General features: G+C 36.6%; 1 protein-coding gene across 2 annotated transcripts in view; it reads left to right on the top strand.

The window, feature by feature from the left end:
* Window positions 1-24,245, top strand: part of LOC149832757 (protein XAP5 CIRCADIAN TIMEKEEPER-like) — a 42,778-nt gene that overhangs the window by 2,612 nt on the left and 15,921 nt on the right. The window contains exons 5-9 of one of the 2 annotated variants that reach the window (XM_090014691.1): window positions 10,449-10,527; window positions 10,646-10,722; window positions 10,811-10,872; window positions 10,973-11,104; window positions 11,198-11,251. In XM_090014691.1, the coding sequence (XP_089870817.1) occupies window positions 10,449-10,527; window positions 10,646-10,722; window positions 10,811-10,872; window positions 10,973-11,104; window positions 11,198-11,251 (404 nt within the window). The remainder of the gene's footprint in view (window positions 1-10,448; window positions 10,528-10,645; window positions 10,723-10,810; window positions 10,873-10,972; window positions 11,105-11,197; window positions 11,252-24,245) is intronic. The other variant, XM_090014692.1, reaches the window with a different exon arrangement.

Here is a 24,245-nt window from a genome sequence, read left to right as displayed (position 1 = left end):
TCGCCTTGAGGCTGTGCGTATGAGACCCACACTTCAGAGTTCAACGATTGCCATGCAATTGTGGTAAGGTATAAATGAGTCTTACCAACAAGGTGGAGATTCATAGAGGATCCTCTTTCTCATGGGATTTTCGGAGTCTTAGATAAGCACTCCATTGTGTTAGTTTTGCAACCAAGGCAATGAGGCGGGTATACCGGCAATTGTGACTGAGGATAATTCTTGTTTCATTAGACATATCTACCGTAGCCCCTTCATAGTGAAAGGTTGTTTTTTCTCTCATGAATATGGGCTTTCCTTGCTTGATGTCAATGGCTTGTTGCTTATCAAAGGTGGTCAGAAACTAGTTTTCCAACAAGTATCCTTTCGTTGGTGGGTGCATCGTGATACCCCCACACATGCCTTTGTTTGTCTTAGATGTTGACTTCTGTAAGCTCAAGGGGCATTTGATATGCCCTCTCTGACAAATATCACAAGATTTAAAAAAAATATCACAATAATATCACGAGAATTGCCTGAAAGTTTAAAACTTGCAATTTCTCGTAAGATTTTCAAACCGTGACAAATATTGCTATTTACGTTTATAGCAGATATATATCGTGAAAACCCCCGAGATTTTTATTTTTAAATGTGTTTTATTTACATTTTCTTATAAATTTTATTTTTTTATTTATTTTTTATTGTCGAGATTTTGCCGAAAAAACACAATTTATGAAAAAATTCAAAATCTCACAAGTTTTTGACTGTCGTTATTTTTTTCCGTTTTTAACTTTTGTCACTATGGATATGCCAACCTCGCGCGCCCACGGGGTGCCCAACGCATGGGCCCCATGTGCATTTGCGCGCCCACTTAGGACGTGGGATGCGCAAACACATTCTTGGTGCGTCCGGTGGATGCCAAAATGGCGTCTGCTGTTGTTCCATGCCCTGACAGAACAACAGAGGATGTACATTGTCAGATGCATGAACAACATGGGACACTGTGTACTATCCTGTCCATGAGCGTCCACAATTCAAACACCCCCTCTAGGGACATCCAATTTTTATTAACAATGGTGATGGTGATACATTGGAACTTGGTTCCATTGATTTTGTAGGAGAGTCTAGGGAGAATTTATCTTAAGTCCCTCTAACATGTGACTTCAATTCTTTTCGCTATTAACCAAGTTTGACAGGCTAGGAAGCGGAAGCGAAAGTGAGAAGCAGTACGAGAAGCGATGCATTTTAAAACGTATAGGAAGCAGGAAACAAGGAATAAGAAAAACAATATAATAATTGAATGAAAATCGAAATGGAATTCAAATAAAAACTAAAATAAAAGTGACCAATCTTAAATTTCATGATTTTTTACTGTAAGAATTAAATTTTTAACAAAATCTAAAAATGATGACTGCCAATTTAAAGAAAACACATGGAAGTGTGTGTGAAGCGTAAGAGAAAACACATAGAAAACATGAAAAGTAGAATGAGAGAACATATACGAATAATAAATGAAGCGTGCGGAAAGCGTGGGAGAATCGAGATTCTCATCAAGTTTCGAAAGCGAGCAATATCGCGCTTTCCACCTATCTAAGAAGCTTCCAATAACTTTGCTATTAACACATTCACCATTATAAATTGGACCATGCTGAAATTCCTTATGATTGAGATAAAAAACTTTACTAAGGAAAACCTTAGTTGTCAAAAGCACTAGTTGGAGCCTAGGCGGTGTTAAAATATGTAATCTCATATAATATCTCATATGTAATCTCATAGACATGTAATGTTTTATCTCCTTTCTAGTTAGGAATTTTCGTTTAATTAATTCTAGTTAAAATACAACTAGAATTAGCCAAACCAGTCCATCATTGGACTGATTTGGCCTTTACCTTTTTGACTAGTCAAAAAGGTAAATCCAAAAAGAGTTGTTGGACTCCCCAACAGCTCTATTAGAGCCGTTGGAGAGTCCAACAGCTCTCTTAAGGCTTCTCTCTACCTCTCTATAAATATGGGGCTATTCCCCTTGTAAATACTTACTCTTGTTTTGGGTTTTTATCTCAAATCAATAAAATTGTTTATTTTTCATTTTTATACCCGTTTCGGGTTGTGTGTATTCTTAAGTTCTCTTTGTGAACCTTTGTGGTTCTTATGATGTATTTGTGAGAACTTGTTGAGAGACATTTGTTGTAGCATATTTTTCACTTTCTTACATGGTATCAGAGCAAGGTCGGTGGACGTGTATTGGGAAGCGTGCCATGCAACTACTCTTCAAGAAAGTGAAGTCTCTTTGAAGGAGTGCTCGTGTGTAGCCTTGAAGGGCGTGGAAGGCTACTTATTTTCGATCTTTGTGGTTAAAATATTCCTCTTCCCACTTGCTTTTCTTCTTCCCCTCTCATTCCCAAGCTTGTAAAATGGATGACAATGATAATGTCACCATTGAGTCCATAAAACTCAACGATTCAAACTATGTAACATGGGCTTCAATCATGAAGCATCTTATTTGGGGAAAGGGTCTATGGGGCTTAGTTGATGGAACCGATAAGGAACCTAAACTAACACTCACTAAAGAAGAAGGTGGAAGAGAAGTACCTCTTTCGGAGGTGGAAAAAACTAAGGCCATCTCCACATATGAAAAGGAATGGAAAGAATGGAGAATGGGTCACGCCAAGATCATGTCTTGGCTAATTTCTAGTGTAGACATAAAGAAGTGTTCAAGTCTCGCAAAATTTGAACATGCTAATGATGCGTGGGAATATCTTAAGAGAATGTATTCTCTTAAAGATATTGCTCATATATGTAACTTACAAGAAAAGGTTCGGAATATGGTTCAAGGAGAGAGAAGTATTAGAGAATACTACAATAGCTTATCCGAACTATGGGAAGAGTTGGCTCTTCTTGAACCAAAGTGGCATTGTCCACAAGACATTGAGCTTCGCCAAAATCAAGTAAATGCGGAGCATTTTTTTCAATTTATAAATGGGTTGAGACCCGAATTTGAATCAACCAAGTCCGCTCTTCTACATCGGGGAAATGTTTCCTCTATTGAAGATACCATTGAAGAGCTAAGTATGGAAGAAAATAGACTCAAGAAACGAGTCGACAAAAGCGATGATGATACAGTTTTAGCTGTATCTAGACCAGGTAATCACATTCGCACATACAAACCTCCACATATTGGGAGAATAAACAATGAAAGGCAAGGAGGCGATTTTGAAAGGAGAAAAGTTATTTGTTATTACTGTCATGAACCCGGACATGTTAAAACTTACTGTCCAAAGTTGAAAAAGTCTTATGAGAAGAAGGTAGTTGTTGTTGAATCAAAAGAATCAAATGAGACATCCATTGGAAACATGTCCCTGTCTCAGCTGGTGGAGGCTCTACAACCTCTTCTTAAAGGAACTTCTCCCTCAGCTGGAGCTGCGATCTCTTCTGTTGGCACCTCCGATCCAGGTAAACCCCTATGGCTTCTTGACTCTGGTGCTTCTTTTCACATGACACCAAATTTAAAATTACTGTCGCATTGTTATGACTCAAGTGGATCGAGTGTTTTTACTGCGGATGGAACATCCCTTGAGATAAAAGGAATAGGAAATTTCGAAAATAACTCTCAAAACTCAAAAGGATTTTGTGTTCCAAAGATTAGATATATCCCCAAAGTTAATCTAAATCTCTTATCTGTTTCTCAATTAACTGATCATGGGTGTAATGTTTCCTTCTCTTCTCATGATTGTCAAGTACAGGATCACCAGTCAGGGAAGCTGATTGGGGAAGGCCATAGAGAAGGAGGCTTATATTACATGGATTTTTTGGAATTACCCAAGAAAACATTATGCTGCAATGTTCAAAAAGTAGGCTTGGATCTTTTATACCAAAGATTTGGTCACCCTTGTATATCCAAGCTTCAGTACTTTCCAAACATGGAAAAAATTTGTAATTTTGAAACTTTCACTTGTGAAAAATGTATTCTTGGAAAAATGAAACAACTAGCATTTCAAGAAAGAACTTTTGTCTCCACTCGACCACTTGAATTAATTCACTCTGATGTTTGGGGTCCTGCACCAGTTACGTCAAAAGGTGGGTTTTTATACTATGTAATTTTCGTGGATGACTTTACACGATATACCTGGATTTACTTTCTCAAACACAAATTTGAAGTGTTCTCTTTTTTTCAAATATTTCATAATATGGTCAAAAATCAATTTAAGAATGATATTTCAATATTTCGCACTGATTCAGGGGGAGAATTTGTATCAACTGAATTTAAAGAATATTTGAACTCACATGGAATTTCACACCAAAAATCTTGTCCCTATACCCCTCAACAAAATGGGTTAGCTGAGAGAAAACACAGACACATTATAGAAACAACTAGAACACTACTTATCACACATCAAGTTCCTAAAGTTTTTTGGGCCGAAGCTATTTTAACTGCTGTGTATCTTATTAATAGGATGCCCTCATCCTCAATAAAGAATATTTCTCCTACTGAAAAACTTTATAAACAAAAACCTGATTATTCTAGACTGAGGGTGTTTGGGTGCAAGTGCTTTGTTTTTACAGATAAGAATGATAAATTCTCTCCCCGTGCTATACCCTGTACTTTTTTAGGATATGCAAATAATAAAAAAGGATACAGATGTTTTGACCCTAAAAACAACAAGTTATACGTTTCAAGGAATGTATCCTTTCTAGAAAATGAAAGTTTTTTTTAAAACAAAAATTCTACTGAAATAGATGAGTATTCCTTCTTGTTGGATCTAGTTCCAAAGGATAGTGAAAGAGAAATTGATCTAGATGATCAGATGGATGTGATTGATTCTGATCCTCATAGAAATAGTCAAGATTGTATTCAATATTCTAGACGAGGAAATTTAGAAAGACAATGTGCCCTGGATAAATACACAAGGGAACATGAATCTGCCTCTTCATCTAGAAAATCCACTAGGATCTCGAGGGTTCCTGCAAAGTTTGTGTCATATCAGTCTTTTTCACCAAAACATCAAGCCTTTATTGCTCTAATTCATTCCTATGAAGAACCTCCCAGTTATGATATAGCAAAGGATCAACCAGAATGGGTCAAGGCTATGAAAGTCGAATTAGAAGCCTTAGAAAAAGCAAATACTTGGACCATTCAAGACCATCCTCCAAACAACAAGAAACCTATTGGTTGTCGCTGGGTGTACCAGGTGAAAACCAAGAGCGATGGCACTCTTGAAAGATTCAAGGCCCGGTTGGTGGCAAAAGGCTATTCTCAAGAATATGGAATAGACTATGAAGAGACCTTTGCCCCAGTAGCTAGAATGACCACTGTTAGAATCCTAATAGCTCTTGCATCAATAAAGGGATGGCATATCTTTCAAATGGATGTTAAAAATGCTTTTCTAAATGGAACTTTAGCTGAAGAAGTATACATGGACCCACCACCATGAATGAATATACCTAAAGGGAAAACACTTCGCCTAAACAAGGCTTTATATGGTCTCAAGCAAGCTCCAAAAGCTTGGTATAATAAGTTTAGTAAGGTTATGCTTGATTTTGGTTTTCGATTTTGTCTTACTGACACAGCTTTGTTTGTTAAGAATTCTGATGCAGGTATTATCATCCTTCTACTCTATGTTGACGACATGATTATCACTGGAAGTGATAAACAGGGAGTTTATGATATTAAAAAATTTCTCAAAACACATTTTGAAATGAGTGATTTGGGTTTTTTGAAATATTTTCTTGGTATAGAAGTTGCCTACTCACCTAGAGGTTACTTGCTAACTCAATCTAAGTTTGTATTAGATATTGTTGCCAGGTCAGGTATTTCAGATGAAAGATATGTTGATACTCCTGAGATTGTGAATGTCAAAATGAAGATTGATGATGGAGAGCCACTCGAGAATCCGACTCCATATAGGCAACTTGTTGGGGCTCTATCGTATCTATCTATCACAAGACCTGACATTACACATGCGGTCCATACAGCCAGTCAATTTCAACATGCTCCAACTTCTGTTCATATGGGAGCAGTTTTGCGTATTATTAGATATATCAAAAATTCTATTTCTCGAGGATTATTTTTATCCGCTTCCTCTAACTTAGAATTGCTTGCTTATACTGATGCAGATTGGGGTGGTGATCCAAATGACCGCCACTCAACTACAGGTTTTTGTGTCTTTTTAGGAGAATCCTTGGTGTCTTGGCGATGTAAGAAGCAACAAAAGGTCTCTCATCAACTGAAGCTGAATATAGGGCAATGGCTACAACTACTATGGAATTAGTCTGGCTTCGACGTCTACTTTCCGATATGGGAGTTGAAAGTCCAAAAGCATCAAATCTGTGTTGTGACAACAAGAGCTCTATCTATATTGCAAGCAATCAGACATTTCATGAACGCACCAAGCATATAGAAATGGATTGTCATTATGTTCGAGAGGAATTTTTGCGTGGCACCATCAATCTTCCCTATGTTGCTTCAGAATATCAGCTGGCCGATTTCTTCACCAAGCCTCTCGCTGCTCCTAGGTTTCACTTTCTCTTAGGCAAACTTTCGGTTATCCAACCGTAAGTTTGAGGGGGAGTGTTAAAATATGTAATCTCATATAATATCTCATATGTAATCTCATAGACACATAATGTTTTATCTCCTTTCTAGTTAGGATTTTTCGTTTAATTAATTCTAGTTAAAATACAACTAGAATTAGCCAAACCAGTCCATCATTGGACTGATTTGGCCTTTACCTTTTTGACTAGTCAAAAAGGTATCTTTTTTACCAAGTCAAAAAGGTAAATCCAAAAAGAGTTGTTGGACTCCCCAACAGCTCTATTAGAGCCGTTGGAGAGTCCAACAGCTCTCTTAAGGCTTCTCTCTACCTCTCTATAAATATGGGGCTATTCCCCTTGTAAATACTTACTCTTGTTTTGGGTTTTTATCTCAAATCAATAAAATTGTTTATTTTTCATTTTTATACCCGTTTCGGGTTGTGTGTATTCTTAAGTTCTCTTTGTAAACCTTTGTGGTTCTTATGATGTATTTGTGAGAACTTGTTGAGAGACATTTGTTGTAGCGTATTTTTCACTTTCTTACAGGCGGGACCCCAAAAAATAAAACATCAAGAAAAGCAGAAATATTACAATAAATAGTTAAATTTAGTAATAAACATATGATTACAATTATGAATAAAGTATTTAGTTCATTGTAACATATTGCAAAATTCATAAAATTGCATAACATTGAACATAAAACATTATATATATATATATATATATATATATATATATATATAGAGAGAGAGAGAGAGAGAGAGAGAGAGAGAGAGAGAGAGAGAGAGAGAGAGCATTTGCTACCCTTGTCGGTAAGGAACCCCTAGTTACCACTCATAGGGAGAAGTTGTTCTTACCAAATTTGACCACATGGATGAACATGGTCAAAATAGTAGGAATTGACCCTTGGATCATAGTTTTTTAGCTTAAAATATGTTTTTTTGAGGTTTGAAAATTTGGTGCATCATAGGCTGTTGATTATTTAAGCCTCGTAAAGTATGACATTTGAATAAGAAAAACATGATTCAAAGTCCAGTTTCTACTAAATATATAAATCACAACTCAAGGGTCACTGGGTCAGATGTGCAAAAAAAAAAGGAAAATTAAATATTAGATTTTTCACTAGGTGGTTCCTTACTCACGAGGGTAGCAAACAAATTTTTTTTCAATAGGGGTTTCCTTATCCACGAGTGTAGCAAACATTGCCCATATATATATATATATATATAAAATGTAAAAAACACAGAGAAAAAAGAAGAAAATAAGAAGGTGAAAAAGAAAAGGAAAAGGAGATAAGAAAAAAAGAAAGCATTTGGAGTGAGAGGTAGAATAAAAAGAAAGAAAGAAAAACAACAACTATGTCCCTAAAGCCTAGGCGGGAAAATATGGTCCTACTGCCTAGAGTCATAAGCCTAGGCAGTGGCCTGAGCTTAGCCCACCTAGGTGGTGCCTAGGCTCTGCTTTTGACAACTAAGGGGAAAATGTAAAAATGTAAAAATGAGAATTATAGGGGCTATCCTTTTGATTTGCGTCGTAGCTTCCACTTACTAGGACAACTTATGATATCTTCAAATAAATTTGCATCTATTGGAATATAATTATTCCTAAAACTAAGTCACAATACTTATGTCATTTTTAATACTTATCTATTAGCTGCAACTTTTCGCATTTAAATATGCTTGCCTCTATTGGATTTGAGATCATATACACATAACCCATGCATCAATAGACTTTAGGTGGAACTAGAACTTGGATAGGAGGCTTACCTTTAAGAACTTTAGATGGCATCTGCTTAATCACATAGGCGGTAATAAGCTTAATATCAGACAAAAAACTTTTGTATCTATATTCAAAGAAAAATGCAACCGGCTTCCATTAGATGATATGTTTTCCCTTTGCAACTTCATTATTTTTGGAGGTGTTGGAACTTGCAGTTTGATGCTTATCCATGGACTTGAAGATAATTACACAATTGATGAGAAAAATATGCTTTACATGGTATGGCATACTTATTTTCGTAGATGCATTAATTTAAATATGAATCTGCTTGCTATAAAAGGAAATGTCAAGCTTCATTTTTTAATTATGTCAATAACAAAGTAGTCAATATAGAGTAAACATCAATTGAGAAAACATAATTCTTGCACAACACTACATAACATGCTTGGGCCCCATCATAGGTTTGAACTATTTCAGGAGCACTATTTTTAGTGGGTCTCCAAAGAAACATGTTTTTGTGATTTCTGACATTGGCAGGCAAGTGTCCTAACCTAAGCAATTACCTTAGAAGGTTTTGAAAGTTATAGTTAATAAGCAGGCAAGTGTCCTAACCTAAGCAATTAGCTTAGAAGGTTTTGAAAGTTGTAGTTAATAAGAGAAGGCAGGTTCTATACACACTCCTATATTGATGACCAATGAGAATGCTGAGAACTGAATCTTTAAATTATTCTCCAAAATTATAGTGTTTCAAGTCCAAAACAAGGCAGATATGAATTTGTGTGATTTTGGCTACCAAAATGAACTTAAAAGAAAACGTTTGGTTTTCCCCACCATAAATGATTCCAAATCACGAGATTCAAAATCAAATCACAAGGGGCCCCTTGTGATACTTTTTCTCACGCAAACGAGAAAATGATTGTCATCTGCCACTGCAAATGAATCACGCTCCATTCTCTCACGTTTGTTATAATGTGAGAGAATGGAGCTCATGAGAATCATTTCGTCATTTGGATGAGAGTGATTCTCATGGGATTTACAGAAATGTCCCCTTAGTCTTCCAACACAACAAAAATAACCTGAACCTAACACTGATCAAAAGTTATGAACCAAACAAGTTAAGCTGTCTTAATGACAGTCCATAAAGGCTAACAACACAGGTTGTCATTAGTGTTTTTTTTCTTTTTTTCTTTTTGAATTACAACAACTTAGGTTACTGCTAAGAAGGGCTTGCTGAGTGTGGGGTCAAATGAGATAGCTGGGTCGTGATATCACAACCAACAGATTCTGGATTCAAATCCCATGGGGTTATCCCCCAACTTGCCTATGAACCAAAAAAAAAAGCACAAAGAAAGAGAACATTATCCCAACCAACCTTCTAAAGACAACCCTTGTAATCCAAGTGCTTTCTTAAACTTAATTCTATCTTTGATTGACCAGAAAGATTCAAGACTACATCAAATCTACTAATGAAAGTGGATTATCTAAAATTCTGACCAATTAGGAGCCACATCCTGCTTGGCATCTGCATCTAGATCCCTAAATCCAAAGATCCACTTAGAAACTCTATAAATAAAGATAAACCTCTCTGATATCAGTCATCTAGACTGTTTGTGAGAGTTCTGAATTCTTGAAAGTTGAGCCCAGATTATAGAGCATTCAACCTGGAACTATACCACTCCAACTTGTCATAACTTAGTATATATCCTGACTGTAGGCTTGACCCTATTTTCTGAACCATTTGGAGTCACCACCCTCTCCAGACTCTGTGGAATGATTAGCACACTTGCTGTCACCCTAAAAGGGCTGCTCGTGGCCGTCATGATACTCCATGTGCAGGGAACAGTTGAAGATCTTTGCATGCATGGAAAAACTATGTTAGGAATAGGAGGTACCAATGACGAAGATGCGTGGCAAGTTGGAAACATCCGTCCATTACCATATATACTTTCCTTTTCATTCAATAGAAAACTAGTCATTCTGGGAGGCTGATATGATTTCGGAATCAAGCTAGTTAAAGTTTCAAGCAAGTTCCCATGAATAATGACATTGACCGAAACTACAAGTTCTCCAACTTTCTCTCTGGCGTCATGAAATATATGTGTTCACATAGCATGCATAGTCATTTTTAAAGCTAAAGTTGTGACTTTTTCCAGTCAAATTACTGAGATTAATAACCTGACATGATTATTTGTTCCTTTGACTAATATTATTTTTTTCTAGTGCAGAAGGTAAAGAATGTAAAAGACTTGGCCATGGAAAACTTGGCAAAGATCCTACAGTGGAGACAAGTTTCTTGCCTGACAGGTATTGGTGTTGATTTTTTGTTTAAGATAAGGAAAAGAGGGAATTTTCTTTCTTTTTTCCATTTCTCTTCTTTTGGGAATTAATTTATGAGCTTAGGGGGCTGAGGATAATACTTCAGTGAGAGGGAAGCTGAGGAACAAGCCGAACGGGAATGGCTGCGGAAGCAATGGCTTCGTGAGCAGGAACATATCCGAAGTAATTCTTCATCCAAAATTGCTGTTTTGATTTCTAAAACAAATTGATGCTAATGCTTGTTCTTATTTATGTCCTGGTGGCTTTTTAGGTGAACCTCTTGGAATCACCTACAGCTATTGGGATGGAGCTGGTCATAGGAGAGTGCTACAGGCTAGTTGGAACCCCTTACTCCTTAGAGTTGTAGATATGCATGCATTATTCAAAATATGGCTAGATTTTTTGTGACATTCTAAAATTTTTGATCTTCCAGGTTCGGAAAGGTGACACCATTGGAGAATTTCTTCGGGCTGTTCAGCAGCAACTTGCACCTGAATTCAGGGAGATTAGGACAACGTCTGTTGAGAATCTTCTTTATGTAAAAGAGGATTTAATTATCCCTCATGTGAGTCCCCATCACCTCGTATGGAGTTATATGATTTCAGATTTGGTCACAGTATTTACATTTCTTTTTCTGTTGTGAATTCTGGAAGCTCAGCAACACAGTTTTTATGAGCTAATCATCAACAAAGCAAGAGGCAAGAGTGGACCGGTAATATCTCACCTTTTTCTGGGATACAGTATGAAAATTCAGGAATATCTATAAACAGATTATAATGATGTTAGAATAAATTTATTTCAAATAATACACTTACAGTTCATTACGTGATTGAAAGTGTTCTTACCCTTGGATAGTTTTATGTGTTCTCATCAGTGTTATTAAAACGCGCCTCAAGGCGCAAAAAGCGTGCCTCACCTCAAGGCGAGAGCTTTGTGCCTTGATGCACAGGCTATGTCACATGGGTGCGGGTGCGGGTGCGGGGATGCGGGACTTCCAAAAAACCCGGGTGAGGGGTGCGGCAGGGGCAAAAATGTAATTATATATATATATATATATAATTTTGAAGTTTTAACAGTTCAACATTTAACAGTAAGCATTGTCATAATATGATTCATCATGCATGCAATATATCAACCTAAATATCAAATTATCAATCAAATAAGTAAAACAATTACATAAATCGACCTAAATATCAATCAAATAAGTAAAGTATAAAAGAACTAAATTACATACCAAAGTATATCCTGATGAAGTAATAGATGTTAATAATTTTCTTCATCATCATCAAATGCATCATTAGAAGGAATACTGGGATCAACTAAATCCATGTTTGTTATGTTGAAATCATGTTCTCCCTCGAAGTTACACTCTTCTGGGTTTATATCCCAAAATTTGGTTGTTCTTTGTCTGCATTATAAATCCAATTTGAAAATGATAAATACAATACAAGTATATTTAAATGAAAACTAAGAAATAATCAAATAACTAAGAGAGCAAATTAGTATCTGTATTTATTATTTGCTTCGCGAAAGTAATCGAAGATTTGAATAAACATATACTAAATCCTCTGGTGAGTTTGTCTTCATGTTGTGGATTTGAGAATATGTGCTCCAATTTCTTTCACAACAAGATGAACTAGCAAGTTGCGATAGCAATCTTAATGCAAGACGTTGGAGAAGAGGTGTTTTTGATCCAAATGTTGACCACCATGTGATAAGATCTATATTATCTTCTTCTCTCGCGAATAATGTCGGTCCATATAATCTCGAAGATGAAAATTTTTTAAACTCTTGTATGACTTGATGTAGAAGATATGCTTCTGGAAAAAGTATTGTCATACACATATTTCTATGTCTTGATAACTCTGGGTCTAAATTTGGAGGAACACGACCAATACCACCAGCCCATCACTTATTTGCATAATATTTTGGATTAAGAGAATGTGCCATGCAATGCAAAGGAGTGTTGCTCTTATTCCATCTTCTGACTAAAATTGAATGAATATGATTAAAAAAATCTGAATCATCCAATGTAGGATTTTTTTCTTCATGCATGAAAACTATAGCTTGTATTTTTTCAATCATATTATCCCACATTTCATAAACTCTGTGAAGCATGAGCTCATCCTTATCAACTTCTCTTAACATTTCCCAAATAAGTTGCGTAAATTGAAGAAATTATACCACTCTGTCCCAAAACTCATCATCAAGAATGAATTTCTTAATTTCTTGAGCCTTGATATCATCATCAGCACGATAGAATGTCCAATTTTCATCAGTCACCATGTTAATCAAATCTTTCTTCACTCTTTTAATTCTCTTCATCATCACAATGATGGACGCAAAACGTGTTTCAGCGACCTTCAACAATTTCAAATCAGAATGCCTATTAAATATAGCATTAGCACGATGGTGGTTAACAACAAAATTTCTAATGCTTTTGACATTTCTTTCTAAATCTTCAATCCATGAACATAAAGCATATGCTTGTGAATTTTCTTCTTCTTTGGGGTTGCAGATGCTCTTTAAGGCTAGATTTAAGCTGTGTGCTACATAGAGAGTCCAAAAAATATGAGGGTATTCACTCTCCAAACTCAACGCTGCACTTTTACAAACTAGAGCGTTGTCTGTAATGATTTGTACCACTTTCTGATCACCCACTTCTTTTATCACTTCTATAAACAATCCCTTCAAATACTCTGCATTTTTATATTCCCCAGATGCATCATCTGCTTTCAAGAATATTGGGCCACTAAGCGAACACGCAATGAAATTGATTAAATGACGCCTTTGAATATCTGTCCATCCATCAGACACAATAGAAACTCCATTTTGCTCTCATGAATATTTTTTAATCTCTAGCAACCTCTCCACATTTGCCCTCTCTTCTGCAAGAAGTGTGCTTCATATTTTTTCTGAACTTGGAGGCACGTAACCACTCAAATTACAATTTGCCAAGGATGTTACTAAATCCTTCCAATAAGGATTTCTAGCCGCATTAAATGGGAGTGAACCAGAATAAAAATACCGCCCAACTTTTCTATCCAATTCTTCTCTTCCATATGTATTGAACGCTGCTTGTATCGTTCCTCTACCTCCTACATTGACTTTTTTTTTTCAGCATCTTCTTGGTGGCTTGCAAATGGCACACTGACTGCAGAAGAATCGGCCATTGCCTTTCTCTTCTCATATTCTTCTTGTATTTTCTTGTATTGTCTTCGCATTGCCTCATCAACTTTTCTGCAAGCTGAAATGCCATGTCCTGGTATCTTCAACAAATGAGCCTTCACTCTTGTGTAAGACCCAACAAAATCTCTTTCGCAGAGCTTGCATCGAAATCTCTTGTTTCCACCACCTCCTTTTTTCAGTTTTTGCAAGTTTATCTACATGTATTCATAGTGGCCCCACATCATCAATCACACTGCAACTATCAACAAAACTAGCAGCAGAACTCACATGTTGGGATGAGGATGACGCAAGTCATTTCTCTTTATTCATCATTTTTATCCTGAAAACACAAAAAAAAATACATTAAAATTTTCAAATCAATTCGAAAACACAGGGAGAAGGGGGGCTCAGCCCCTCCCCTGCCAACCCAACACGAGAGGGAGGGGGCTCAGCCCCTCCCCTACTGAAAACATAGGGAGCAGGGGGGGGGGTCAGCCCCTACCCTGCCGACCCAAAAAGAGAGCCAGAGAGGGGAGGGGCTCGGCCCCTCCCCTGTCGACCCAAAAAAAGAGCCAGAGGGGGAGGGGCTCGATCCCTCCCCTGTCGACCCAAACAAAGAGCCAGATGGGGGAGGGGCTCAGCCCCTCCCCTGTCGACCCAAAAAAAAAGCCAGATGGGGGAGGGGCTCGGCCCCTCCCCTGTCGACCCAAAAAAAGAGCCAGATGGGGGAGGGGCTCGACCCCTCCCCTGTCGACCCAAAAAAAGCGCCAGATGGGGGTGGGGCTCGGCCTCTCCCCTGTCGGCCCAAAAAAAAGCCAGATGGGGGAGGGGCTCGAGCCTTTAATTGCTATAAAAAATAGTATGGCGATGTTTCCCGCACATCTGACAAGTGAGGCCATTTGGTCTGGGACCTGAGGGAGTAGGTAGGACACCTGGGCCGCACCCATATTGTTTGCCTCTACCTTTACCTGATCTTGGTGGTCTTTGTAATGAGATATGTGAAAATACAAAGAGTACTATAAGCACTTGCAATGTCCTACAATGGACAAACAAAAGAGACAATAGCCAAGTCCACAAAAGGACAACACATACACAAGCCTTGAAATAGGCAAAAATATAAAAGTCTCTTTATTGAGAGAGAGAGAGCTCTCAAACATGATTAAAATACAAAGGGGTTTACCTCTATTTATACAAAAGAAAAGAGAGGAAGAGAGGCCACATGGCCTCAAAAGGAGAAACCACAAAAGGGGGCTCCCATGGAGTCGTTGGGAGCCCAACGACTCTATGGTGGGGCCCCTTAGGTGGCTTAAAGAAATAAAAAAATAAAAAAATTACAAAAAATAAAAAAGGAAGAAAAACAAGTACCCCTATCGGGTACTGTTTGAAATGACTATAATACCCCTGTCGGGTATTATGGTGTATTTGAAGAAACACACACACACACACACACACATATATATATATATATATATATATATATTTTAACACCCCCCTCAAACTTTACAGGAAGATGACAGAAAGTTTGCCAAGAAGAAACATGAAGCGAGGAGCGGGAAGAGCTTTAGTAAAGAAGTTCGCCAACTGATATTTTGAAGTGACATATGTAAGAGTAATTGTTCATCGTAAAAAATCATCCTAAACATAATGACAGTCTATCTCTATATGTTTGGTGCGCTCATGGAAGGTGTGATTGCTTGCAATATATATGACACTCTTGTTGTCATAATATAACTTTGAAGCTCCAGCAATATCAACCCCCATGTCTTTGAGAAGATTGTGGAACCAAACTAGTTTCATTGTTGTAGTTGCCATAACCCGGTATTCAACTTCAGTAGAAGATAACAAGATTTTCTGTTGCTTTTTGCATCTCTAGGCAATTAAGGAATCTCCTAAAAATACACAAAACCGGTAGTTGAGATTCTATCATTAGGGTTACCTTCCCAATCTGCATCAGCATAAGCAAGAAGGTTTAATGAAGAAAATGATTATAGAAATAACCCTTTATTTATAGTATTTTTGATGTATCAGATGACCCGAAGTACGACGCTCATATGCACAATTGTATGAGCATGTTAAAATTGGCTTGCAGAGTGAACCACTTGAGCGATGTTTGCAGAGTGAACCACTTGAGCGATGTTTGGTCTGGTGATGGTTAGGTAAGTGAGAGATCCTATGAGTTGTCTGTAGGGTGTGAGATCTTCCAGAAGAACCCTATCCTCCAACCTTAATTTGACATTAATAACCTCTGGAGTCTCTACCTTTTTATCATTTGAAATGTCAGACTTGGTACAGATATCTGTAGCAAGCTTCATCTATGACAAAATATATCCTCTAGGAGAATATGCAACTTCAATACCAAGAAAATATCTAAGGAAGCCTAAATCTGACATGTCAAAATTAATTTTCAACATGGTTTTAACATCAACAATATTATTTTGATCATTCCCAGTGATAATCATGTCATCAACATAAAGCAATAAGATAACAATGCTAGTACTAATAGGAATGAAATCCTAATTTAACTATGATATCACTAAAACGATTATACCAATCCTTGGGAGCTTGTTTAAGACCATATAGAGCTTTTAAGAGTTTAAGAGTTTGACCTTGTCCAATATTAATTTTAGGTGATGGATCCATATATACTTCATTTAAATTCTCATTTAGAAAAACATTTTTCACATCGAGTTGATATATAGGCCATTTTTTGGTTGATGCGACAACTATTAGAGTTATGACACTAGTCATTCGGGCTACATGCGCGAATGTTTCCTCATAGTCGATTCTATATTTTTGCGAATATCCCTTTGCTACTAACCTGACTTTATATCTTTCTAAGGATCCATCGCTTTTAGTTTTAACTTTAAAGGCCCAGCGACATCCAATAGGTTTCTTATGCGGAGGGAGTTTGATTATTTCTCAAGTATTAGCCTTTTTTAGCGCATCTAATTCTATTTTCATTGTTTCAACCCAATGTGGTAGAGTTTTATCTTGATTATAGTGAGCGGGTTTATAATATGAATGTAAGGTTATCAAACATGCTTGATAATTGGGTGCTAAAGACTCATAGGATACAAACCTATTAGGGGTATTGATTTTCTAGAAGAGTGCTTAATGGGGGGCTTTTTTGAAGATTTAAAAATTTGAGAGTATTTTTTTAAGGCACTAATAGGCCTTTCTTGATCACTCCGGGTGTGAACATTAACATTTTTATTACTAGCACCATCACTTGATGGTGACACATCAAGATTGGACACATCACAAGTGTCTTCTATGCTTTCAAGATGATTCATAGAGTCATCATTTATGTCATCAATAAGATCATGGAAAAACACATAATCACTTTCATTTGATTTTTCCATTTTTTCAAAACCATTCTCATCTTCTAAGAAAGTTACGTCTTTTGAAACATATAGCTTGTCATTTTCGAAATCAAAACCCCTATAGCCTTTTTTATTTTCTCCATAACATAGAAAAACACATTTAATTGTCTTTGGAGACAACTTATCTCTCTTATGCAAGAGAACGAAGCATTTACAACAAAAAATACAAAGACGATTGAAATTCGAAGAGAATTTAAAAAAAAATTCGTAGGGAGAGGCATTCTTTAATTTTGATGAAGACATTCTATTGATTAGGTATGTTGAGGTTACGACGACTTCAGCCCAATTTTGTTTTTTGAAATATTTCTAGAGACAAGCAATGTTCTAGCGGTTTCTATGATATGCCTATGCTTTCTTTCCGATAATCCATTTTGTTGTGGAGTTCTAGGACATGATTTTTTATGACAAATTCTATTTTGAGTTAAATAATTTTGGAATTCATTAGATAAATATTCACCGCCGAAATCGGTTCTCAAAGTAGATATATTATTTTGAAACTAATTTTGAATTTTTATATGAAATTATTTAAAGAAGGAAAACACTTCTAAGAAAATAGATCTAAACATATCGAGTAAAGTCATCGATGAAAGTGACATAGTATGAGTAACCCCCTTTAGACATGACCGAAGATGGCCCCCAAACATCCGAGTGCACCAATTCAAAGGGTCTTGAAGAGAGAAAAGTTCTAGTTGGAAAATGAATAAACTTTATTTTTTAAAAAATACAATCTTTGCAATTAATGTCTTTTTCCTTACAAAATTTGTTTCTCAATGGAAAAAGATACATTTTTGAATAGCTTGGATGACCAAACCTTTTATGCCAAGTTTCAATATTTTTTCTTGGACATAAGAACAAAAATAGTTTGTAGGAAGGTTTAGATGATTCACATAGTAGATGTCTCCTTTCTTATTAGCCTTGCCCAATTCGCTCCCTGGACCGGAGATCCTGCACAAAGCAACCATTAGATGAGAAAAATATTTCACATCTATGGTCGACCATTTGGGAGACCGAAAAAAGGTTTAAATTTAGTTTGGGGACAACTCTTAACTTTTGGAACAAAAAGATTTTGAAATTTTTTTAACTTTAGAGTTTCAATACTAGAGATTTTCAAAAAAGTTCCATTGGCCGTAGAAACACAAGAGCCTTTTGAATTGGTGCAAACATCAACTAAGGCATTTTCATGAGGGTTCATATGAAAAGATGCTCCAGAGTTTAAGATCCAAGAATACGTATCGGGTGATGATGTAGACACAATGATCGCACCCGATGTGGAGGAAGTAGCTTTAAAAATTTGTTGAAGAGCCATGTATATTTGACCAAGGGTCTCTTTGAGATCACCATTCTTGCCTTCATTTTCTTTGGTTGTAGATTCTTCAAGAGAGGTCACCTTAGGTTTGAAAGTTTCATTGAGCTTTGGGCAAGCAGATTTAATGTGACCCGACTCATAGCAATGATGACAAGCAATCATTTTTCTTCCTTCATTGTAGTTTCTTTGTTTACCGAAGTGAGGAGGTTTATATGTTTTATATTGTTGCCGGGTTTGGATACGGTAGGCACTTCATCAACATTCTTACTCATGCCAAGCCTTATTTCTTCTTGAGTGATTTCGGCAATGACATCCTCTATTGGAGAAAAGATAGATCTATGGAGAAGTGATGACCTCACTTGCTCAAATTCGAAACGTAACCCAAATAAGAATTGGAACAATCGATCTTGTTCCATTTGCTTTTGTCGTAATTCAACATCTTCCATAGCAACCCATTTTGGCTCTAAAAGAGCCAACTTATCACATAGTGGATTTAAAATACTATAGTAATCTTAATCACCTTGTTTGGTGGTTCTAATTTTTTCTTGCAAGAAATATGCTCTTGCAAGATCCTTTTGGGTATATATACCCTTCATAAGAAACCATGCCTCATTAGCCCGGTGAAATTTAGCTATATTACTACATGCTTTGAGTTCGACATTGTTCATGAACTAAGCAAGGATTTTTGAGTGATTGCTTTCTCAATCTTCAACTTCTTTTTGATGATTTTCAATGGCTTTGAGGCAATCATCTCCTTCAAGAGCTTTTTCTTGGCTACCTTCGATCTTTGTAAGCTCCAATCTAGGTTTCGGAATGGAACCCATAACATACCCCCAAAGTTTCTTACCTTTGAGGTTGTTCTCTATTAGCCGAAGCCCACATCATGTAGTTCTTTCCATTGAGTTTGAATGATGGGTCGATTTTTGCTTCCATAATGCCACCAAAAAGTGAGAAACGAGAGACAAACAAAAAATAGATGAGAAATATACTTACCATGCTTTTTCCTCTAAGAATCGAGTGGCTCTAATACCATGTAATGAGATATGCGGAAATACAAAGAGTGCTATAAGCACTTGCAATGTCCTACAATGGACAAACAAAAGAGACAATAGCCAAGTCCACAAAGGGACAACACATACACAAGCCTTGAGATAGGCAAAAATATAAAAGTCTCTTTATTGAAAGATGGAGAGATCTCAAGCATGATTAAAATACAAAGGGGTTCACCCCTATTTATACAAAAGAAAAGAGAGGAAGAGAGGCCACATGGTCTCAAAAGGAGAGCCACAAAAGGGGGCTCCCATGGAGTTGTTGGGAGCCCCCAACGGTCACAAATTGTGACCGTTGGGGGCCCCAACAACTGTATGGTGGGGCCCCTTAGGTGGCTTAAAGAAATTAAAAATTAAAAAATAGAATAATTACAGAAAATAAAAAAGGAAGAAAAACAAGTACCCGAAATGACCATAATACCCCTATCAGGTATTATGGTGTATTTGAAGACACACACACACACACACATATATATATATATATATATATATATATATTTTCATGTTGAGAAGATGTCGATTCCTTGTTGACATTGGCTGATATTGTGAAACATCGCTTCATGTTTCAGAAGTTTGTTGCGGAGCTGATCAAAGTCTGGTAGGGAACTTATGCCCATATACATGGTAACAAACATGTCATATCCAGGCCATAATCTCCTAATGGTCTTCATGCAAATATCTTCATCAGATATGGGCGATCCAACAACAGCTAATTGATCTTTGATAGATTTGATTTGAGTAAGATATTCAATGACATGAGAATCCCCACGTTTTAGTTCTGCAAAATTTCCTTTCAAATGATAGATCTTTGGGGTAGAAATCTGCTCGAACCAATGATGAAATGTGAGCCACAACTCGCATGCTGAAACTCGTGTTGAAACCTGCAATAAGACTTCCTTTGATAAAGTTGTTGTAATAAAGGCGACAAACAGATTGATTGTTCTTTTTCCAAGCAGAATATACTGGATTCTTTGTAGTTGACTGCCCTTTTGCATCTGAGGTTTCAACATATTCATCAGGCATAGGAAGAGTCCCATCAAGATGCCCCAGCAAATCAAGACTGCTAATGAACGATATATGCTTTTTTCAGGTTATAAAGTTCGAGGAGTTCAGCTTGTAATGTGGAATTGATGTTGGAATTTTGGGAAGACATTGTAACACAAGGAGATTGAACGAAAAAATAACAAAAGAAAGAATCTGATCAAAAGTAAATCAGCAAATGAATAACGAAAGAAAGAATCTGATCAAAAGTAAATCAGCAAATGAATCAAATCAGAAAACAACGAAAAGAGAAAGTAGGAATGATGTCAGCAATGGCGGCTGCCTTTTCTTTTTGAATCACGGTCCTTTTTTTTATACCTTTCAAGAATATGGACTTTGGTATGATTAGAGTGAGATCATATCTGATACGGACTCAGACCTGATTAAAGTGTGATCGGATCTGGTTATGATTCAGATCTGATCAGGGTAAAGTAGGAAAACACCGATGAAGCATAAATCAGACCTGATATGAATCAGATCTTTTTAGAAACGATCAAATTCGACTTATGATTTCGATCTGATCAAGAAAACATGTTTAGGACTTTAACGGAAACGACACGATCAGATCTGGAATGGATTGGTACAGATCTGATTGGATGAATAAAGAAGAGAAGAAGAAAAGGATTTAGGAGAGGAAAATGATTTAACTTATCTGAAAGAAGTAGATGATGTTCATCAGCAGTTTCTGATTTGATGAGGGCTTATACTCGAACCTGCAGAGAGATTTGCAATAGAATGACAACCAAGAGAATGAGTGGACGTCCCACAGGTTTAGGGTTCTCCTCTTGTTATATTAAGTTATTTTGATGTACAAAAATACCCTTGCTCAAATACAACATATACAGGTATACTCTGTTATAATGTAAAAGACTAAAATACCCCTACTTGTGAACATGTCTATTCTTAACAATAGTCACATATATTGGCGACATTTTCAAAATATTGTGATATTATCATTGTAAATTCAGCAAACTATAATATAGGTAAAATATTGCCAGTTTGATAATATCTCGCTATTGTCACGATATTCTCATGATATTATCAATTAGTTTTGCTGTTTACATTTAAATATGTTTTTCTTCTTTCTTTTACATTTTTTACTTATTTATTTTATTATTTATGTATTTTTTGTCTAAACATGATTTTTTCTTACTTATTTTTGTTATTTTTATATTTTTTAAGCCCCAAGATTTTTCTGAGATTTATCACCAAACCTATAATATCGCAAGAAATAGCCTTGCCAAGATATAACTGATACCGATATTTGTGACTATGGGAACAACCTCTAGATTAGATTCCTTGTTCGACTTATTCCTGCGTATGTTAAAAGTACTTGAAAGAGCCATGCTACTGAATAGTTAGCTGGAGCGTATAAATAATTCAAGGTAGGAGTACATTTATCTGGTAATTTAAGGTAGGAGTACATTTATCTGGTTGATGATTCGGAAGTTGAGCAGACAAAATCGATCAAAATCTCTCTCTCTCTCTCTGGAGAACCTGGACTATTGGATGCCTAGTTCCAACAACTTGGTAGCCCATCTAATGTTCAATCTCTTCTAAAAGGAGAGTGAACTTTCCCTAAGGTTTCCTTTTTTTGAACTACCAACTCCTACCTACTTGCACAGACAGCTCTACTGCCTGTTTTGTCATAGGTTGTGTGAAAAGTTAACAATTGAAAGAAAAATAATACTGTTCACATTGATGTTGAAGGGTATTTAATTCCATTGATAAAATAAAATGATCCACAATGAGAATGTTATGGAGACTGAGCTAACTTTAATGAGGTATACTCTCAAGGTGGATAAGTGGTTTAAGTGGTAATGAAGGGAATGTAAAAGGATACAGGGAAGAGTGGCCTCATATGCCTGTCGGAAACAAAGGGAGAAGTGGGTGGGGTGATGGTCTCTCCTGCACGTCCTTGACCTAATCACTGTTGAGAAGTCCTTGGACCTAAAACATTAGATCAAAAGTATGAAATTGACTGTAAAAATTGATTTTTGAGTATCTTGTAATCCAATGGATATAAAAATCAGTGAAGGGATTCAATGGACATAAGCGTCGAGTGAATAAGCACCAAGTGTAAGGAATTCACTGCAAGAAATGTTGTCTAGCATGTGTTGGCGTGCGTGTGTTGATCAGTCATGCACTCCCTTGGTACAATCTTCCTGGTTCTGACATTCAAGGTTTTTACAGTAAATGTTGTTTATGTTGGAAAATCCCATATTTGATTAATGGAATGACCCATAGGGGGTTACTAGAGTTACAAATATTACTATTATTGTCGCCATTGTTGTCATTGCTATTATTCTTTTATTGTTATTATTTTATTATCATGATTCTGAATCCTTGAGGCCCAGTGTTGTTAGAATGCAAAGTTAGACAAGTTTATGGTACCGAATAGATTGTTCTATTTGTTGCAGACCTGCATTAGTTCACATGCTTGTACTGCAAGCAGGTTCATTTTGAACTTTTTATGCATAATCTGGTATTATTATGGAAGAATTAACTTTGGTTCTGTAAACATATATTCAACAATGAATATGACTGATATACATCAGTAATAATAATCCTAGTTTGAAATCAATGCGATGGGGTCAAATAATGATTTTTGTCACATTATTAGGTATATCAGGTCCAGGACAAATCAATTCATTTTGGTAATGATGCTAGGATCTTGAGAAAGGGTTACCTGTCTTACAACTAATCTTATTTGTCACATGCCTATACTTAAAAGGGAAGGCCTGTTAGGTCTTAGCTGGGCTGTCTGAGAATAGTCATGCAGTACTTGTTTATCACCACTTATAGTAAACATCTGTGAGCTGAATCTTAGGGTTGGGTGGGATCTGGGATGTTATTGGATTTTTCTTTTTTGATAAGAATTATCATTTCATTGGATTATTGAAGTGTTGTAGCTTGCAGAAATTAGTGGTAAAGGAATTGGCTCAGGTCTTCAGCAATGGTGGTTGATTGTGATGTTGCAAGGAAATGTCATGGAAGATTTCTAGGCAAAACACATTCTGTTATGGACCTGTTGACTGCTAAATAAGTCATTTATCATGTCCACCTATGTTTGTAATTAAAGGATCAAACATGCACACAAGTCTTGGTACGACTAGTTGGTTCTCAGTTGAAGGCCTGAAAGATTTACCTATCTAAAGTTCTGGAGGGCTGGCTTGATTGCTCCATCATCACATTATAAACTGCCTATGCCAAAGTTCTGGATGGCGGGCTTGATTGCTCCATCATCACATTATAAACTGTCTGTGCCTGCATGCACACACACACAAAATCTTGGAACCACTTGTTGGTTCTTGGTTCAAAGATCTGAAGGGTTTCCTGTAATGAAATATGCGGAAAAGTAAAGAGTGCTCTAAGCACTTACAACATCCACTAATGAACAAACAACAAGGGCTAATACCCAAACCCAAAGGAGACAACACAACATAAAAATATAAATGCCTCTTATTGAAAGAAAGAGAACTCCCAAGAGTAAAGAATACAAGAGGGGTTCACCCCTATTTATACACAAAAGGAGGGGAGGAGTGGCCATATGGCCTTAAAAGAAGAGCCACCTAGGGGCTCCCATGGAGTCGTTGGGAGCCCCCAACGGTCACAAATGTGACCGTTGGGGCCCCATCGACTCCATGGTGGGGCTCCTATTAGGTGGACAAAAAACCAAAAAAATAAAAGATAAAAAATAAAAAAGAAATATACAAAAAGAAAGAAAAGGAACAAGTACCCCTATCGGGTACTTGTGAA

Source organism: Nuphar pumila, chromosome 7 (genome assembly GCF_984573655.1).
Source record: "Nuphar pumila chromosome 7, dmNupPumi1.hap1.1, whole genome shotgun sequence".
In the NCBI taxonomy this organism is placed as follows: Eukaryota; Viridiplantae; Streptophyta; class Magnoliopsida; order Nymphaeales; family Nymphaeaceae; genus Nuphar; species Nuphar pumila.
This window is presented reverse-complemented; position numbering and strand designations above follow the sequence as displayed.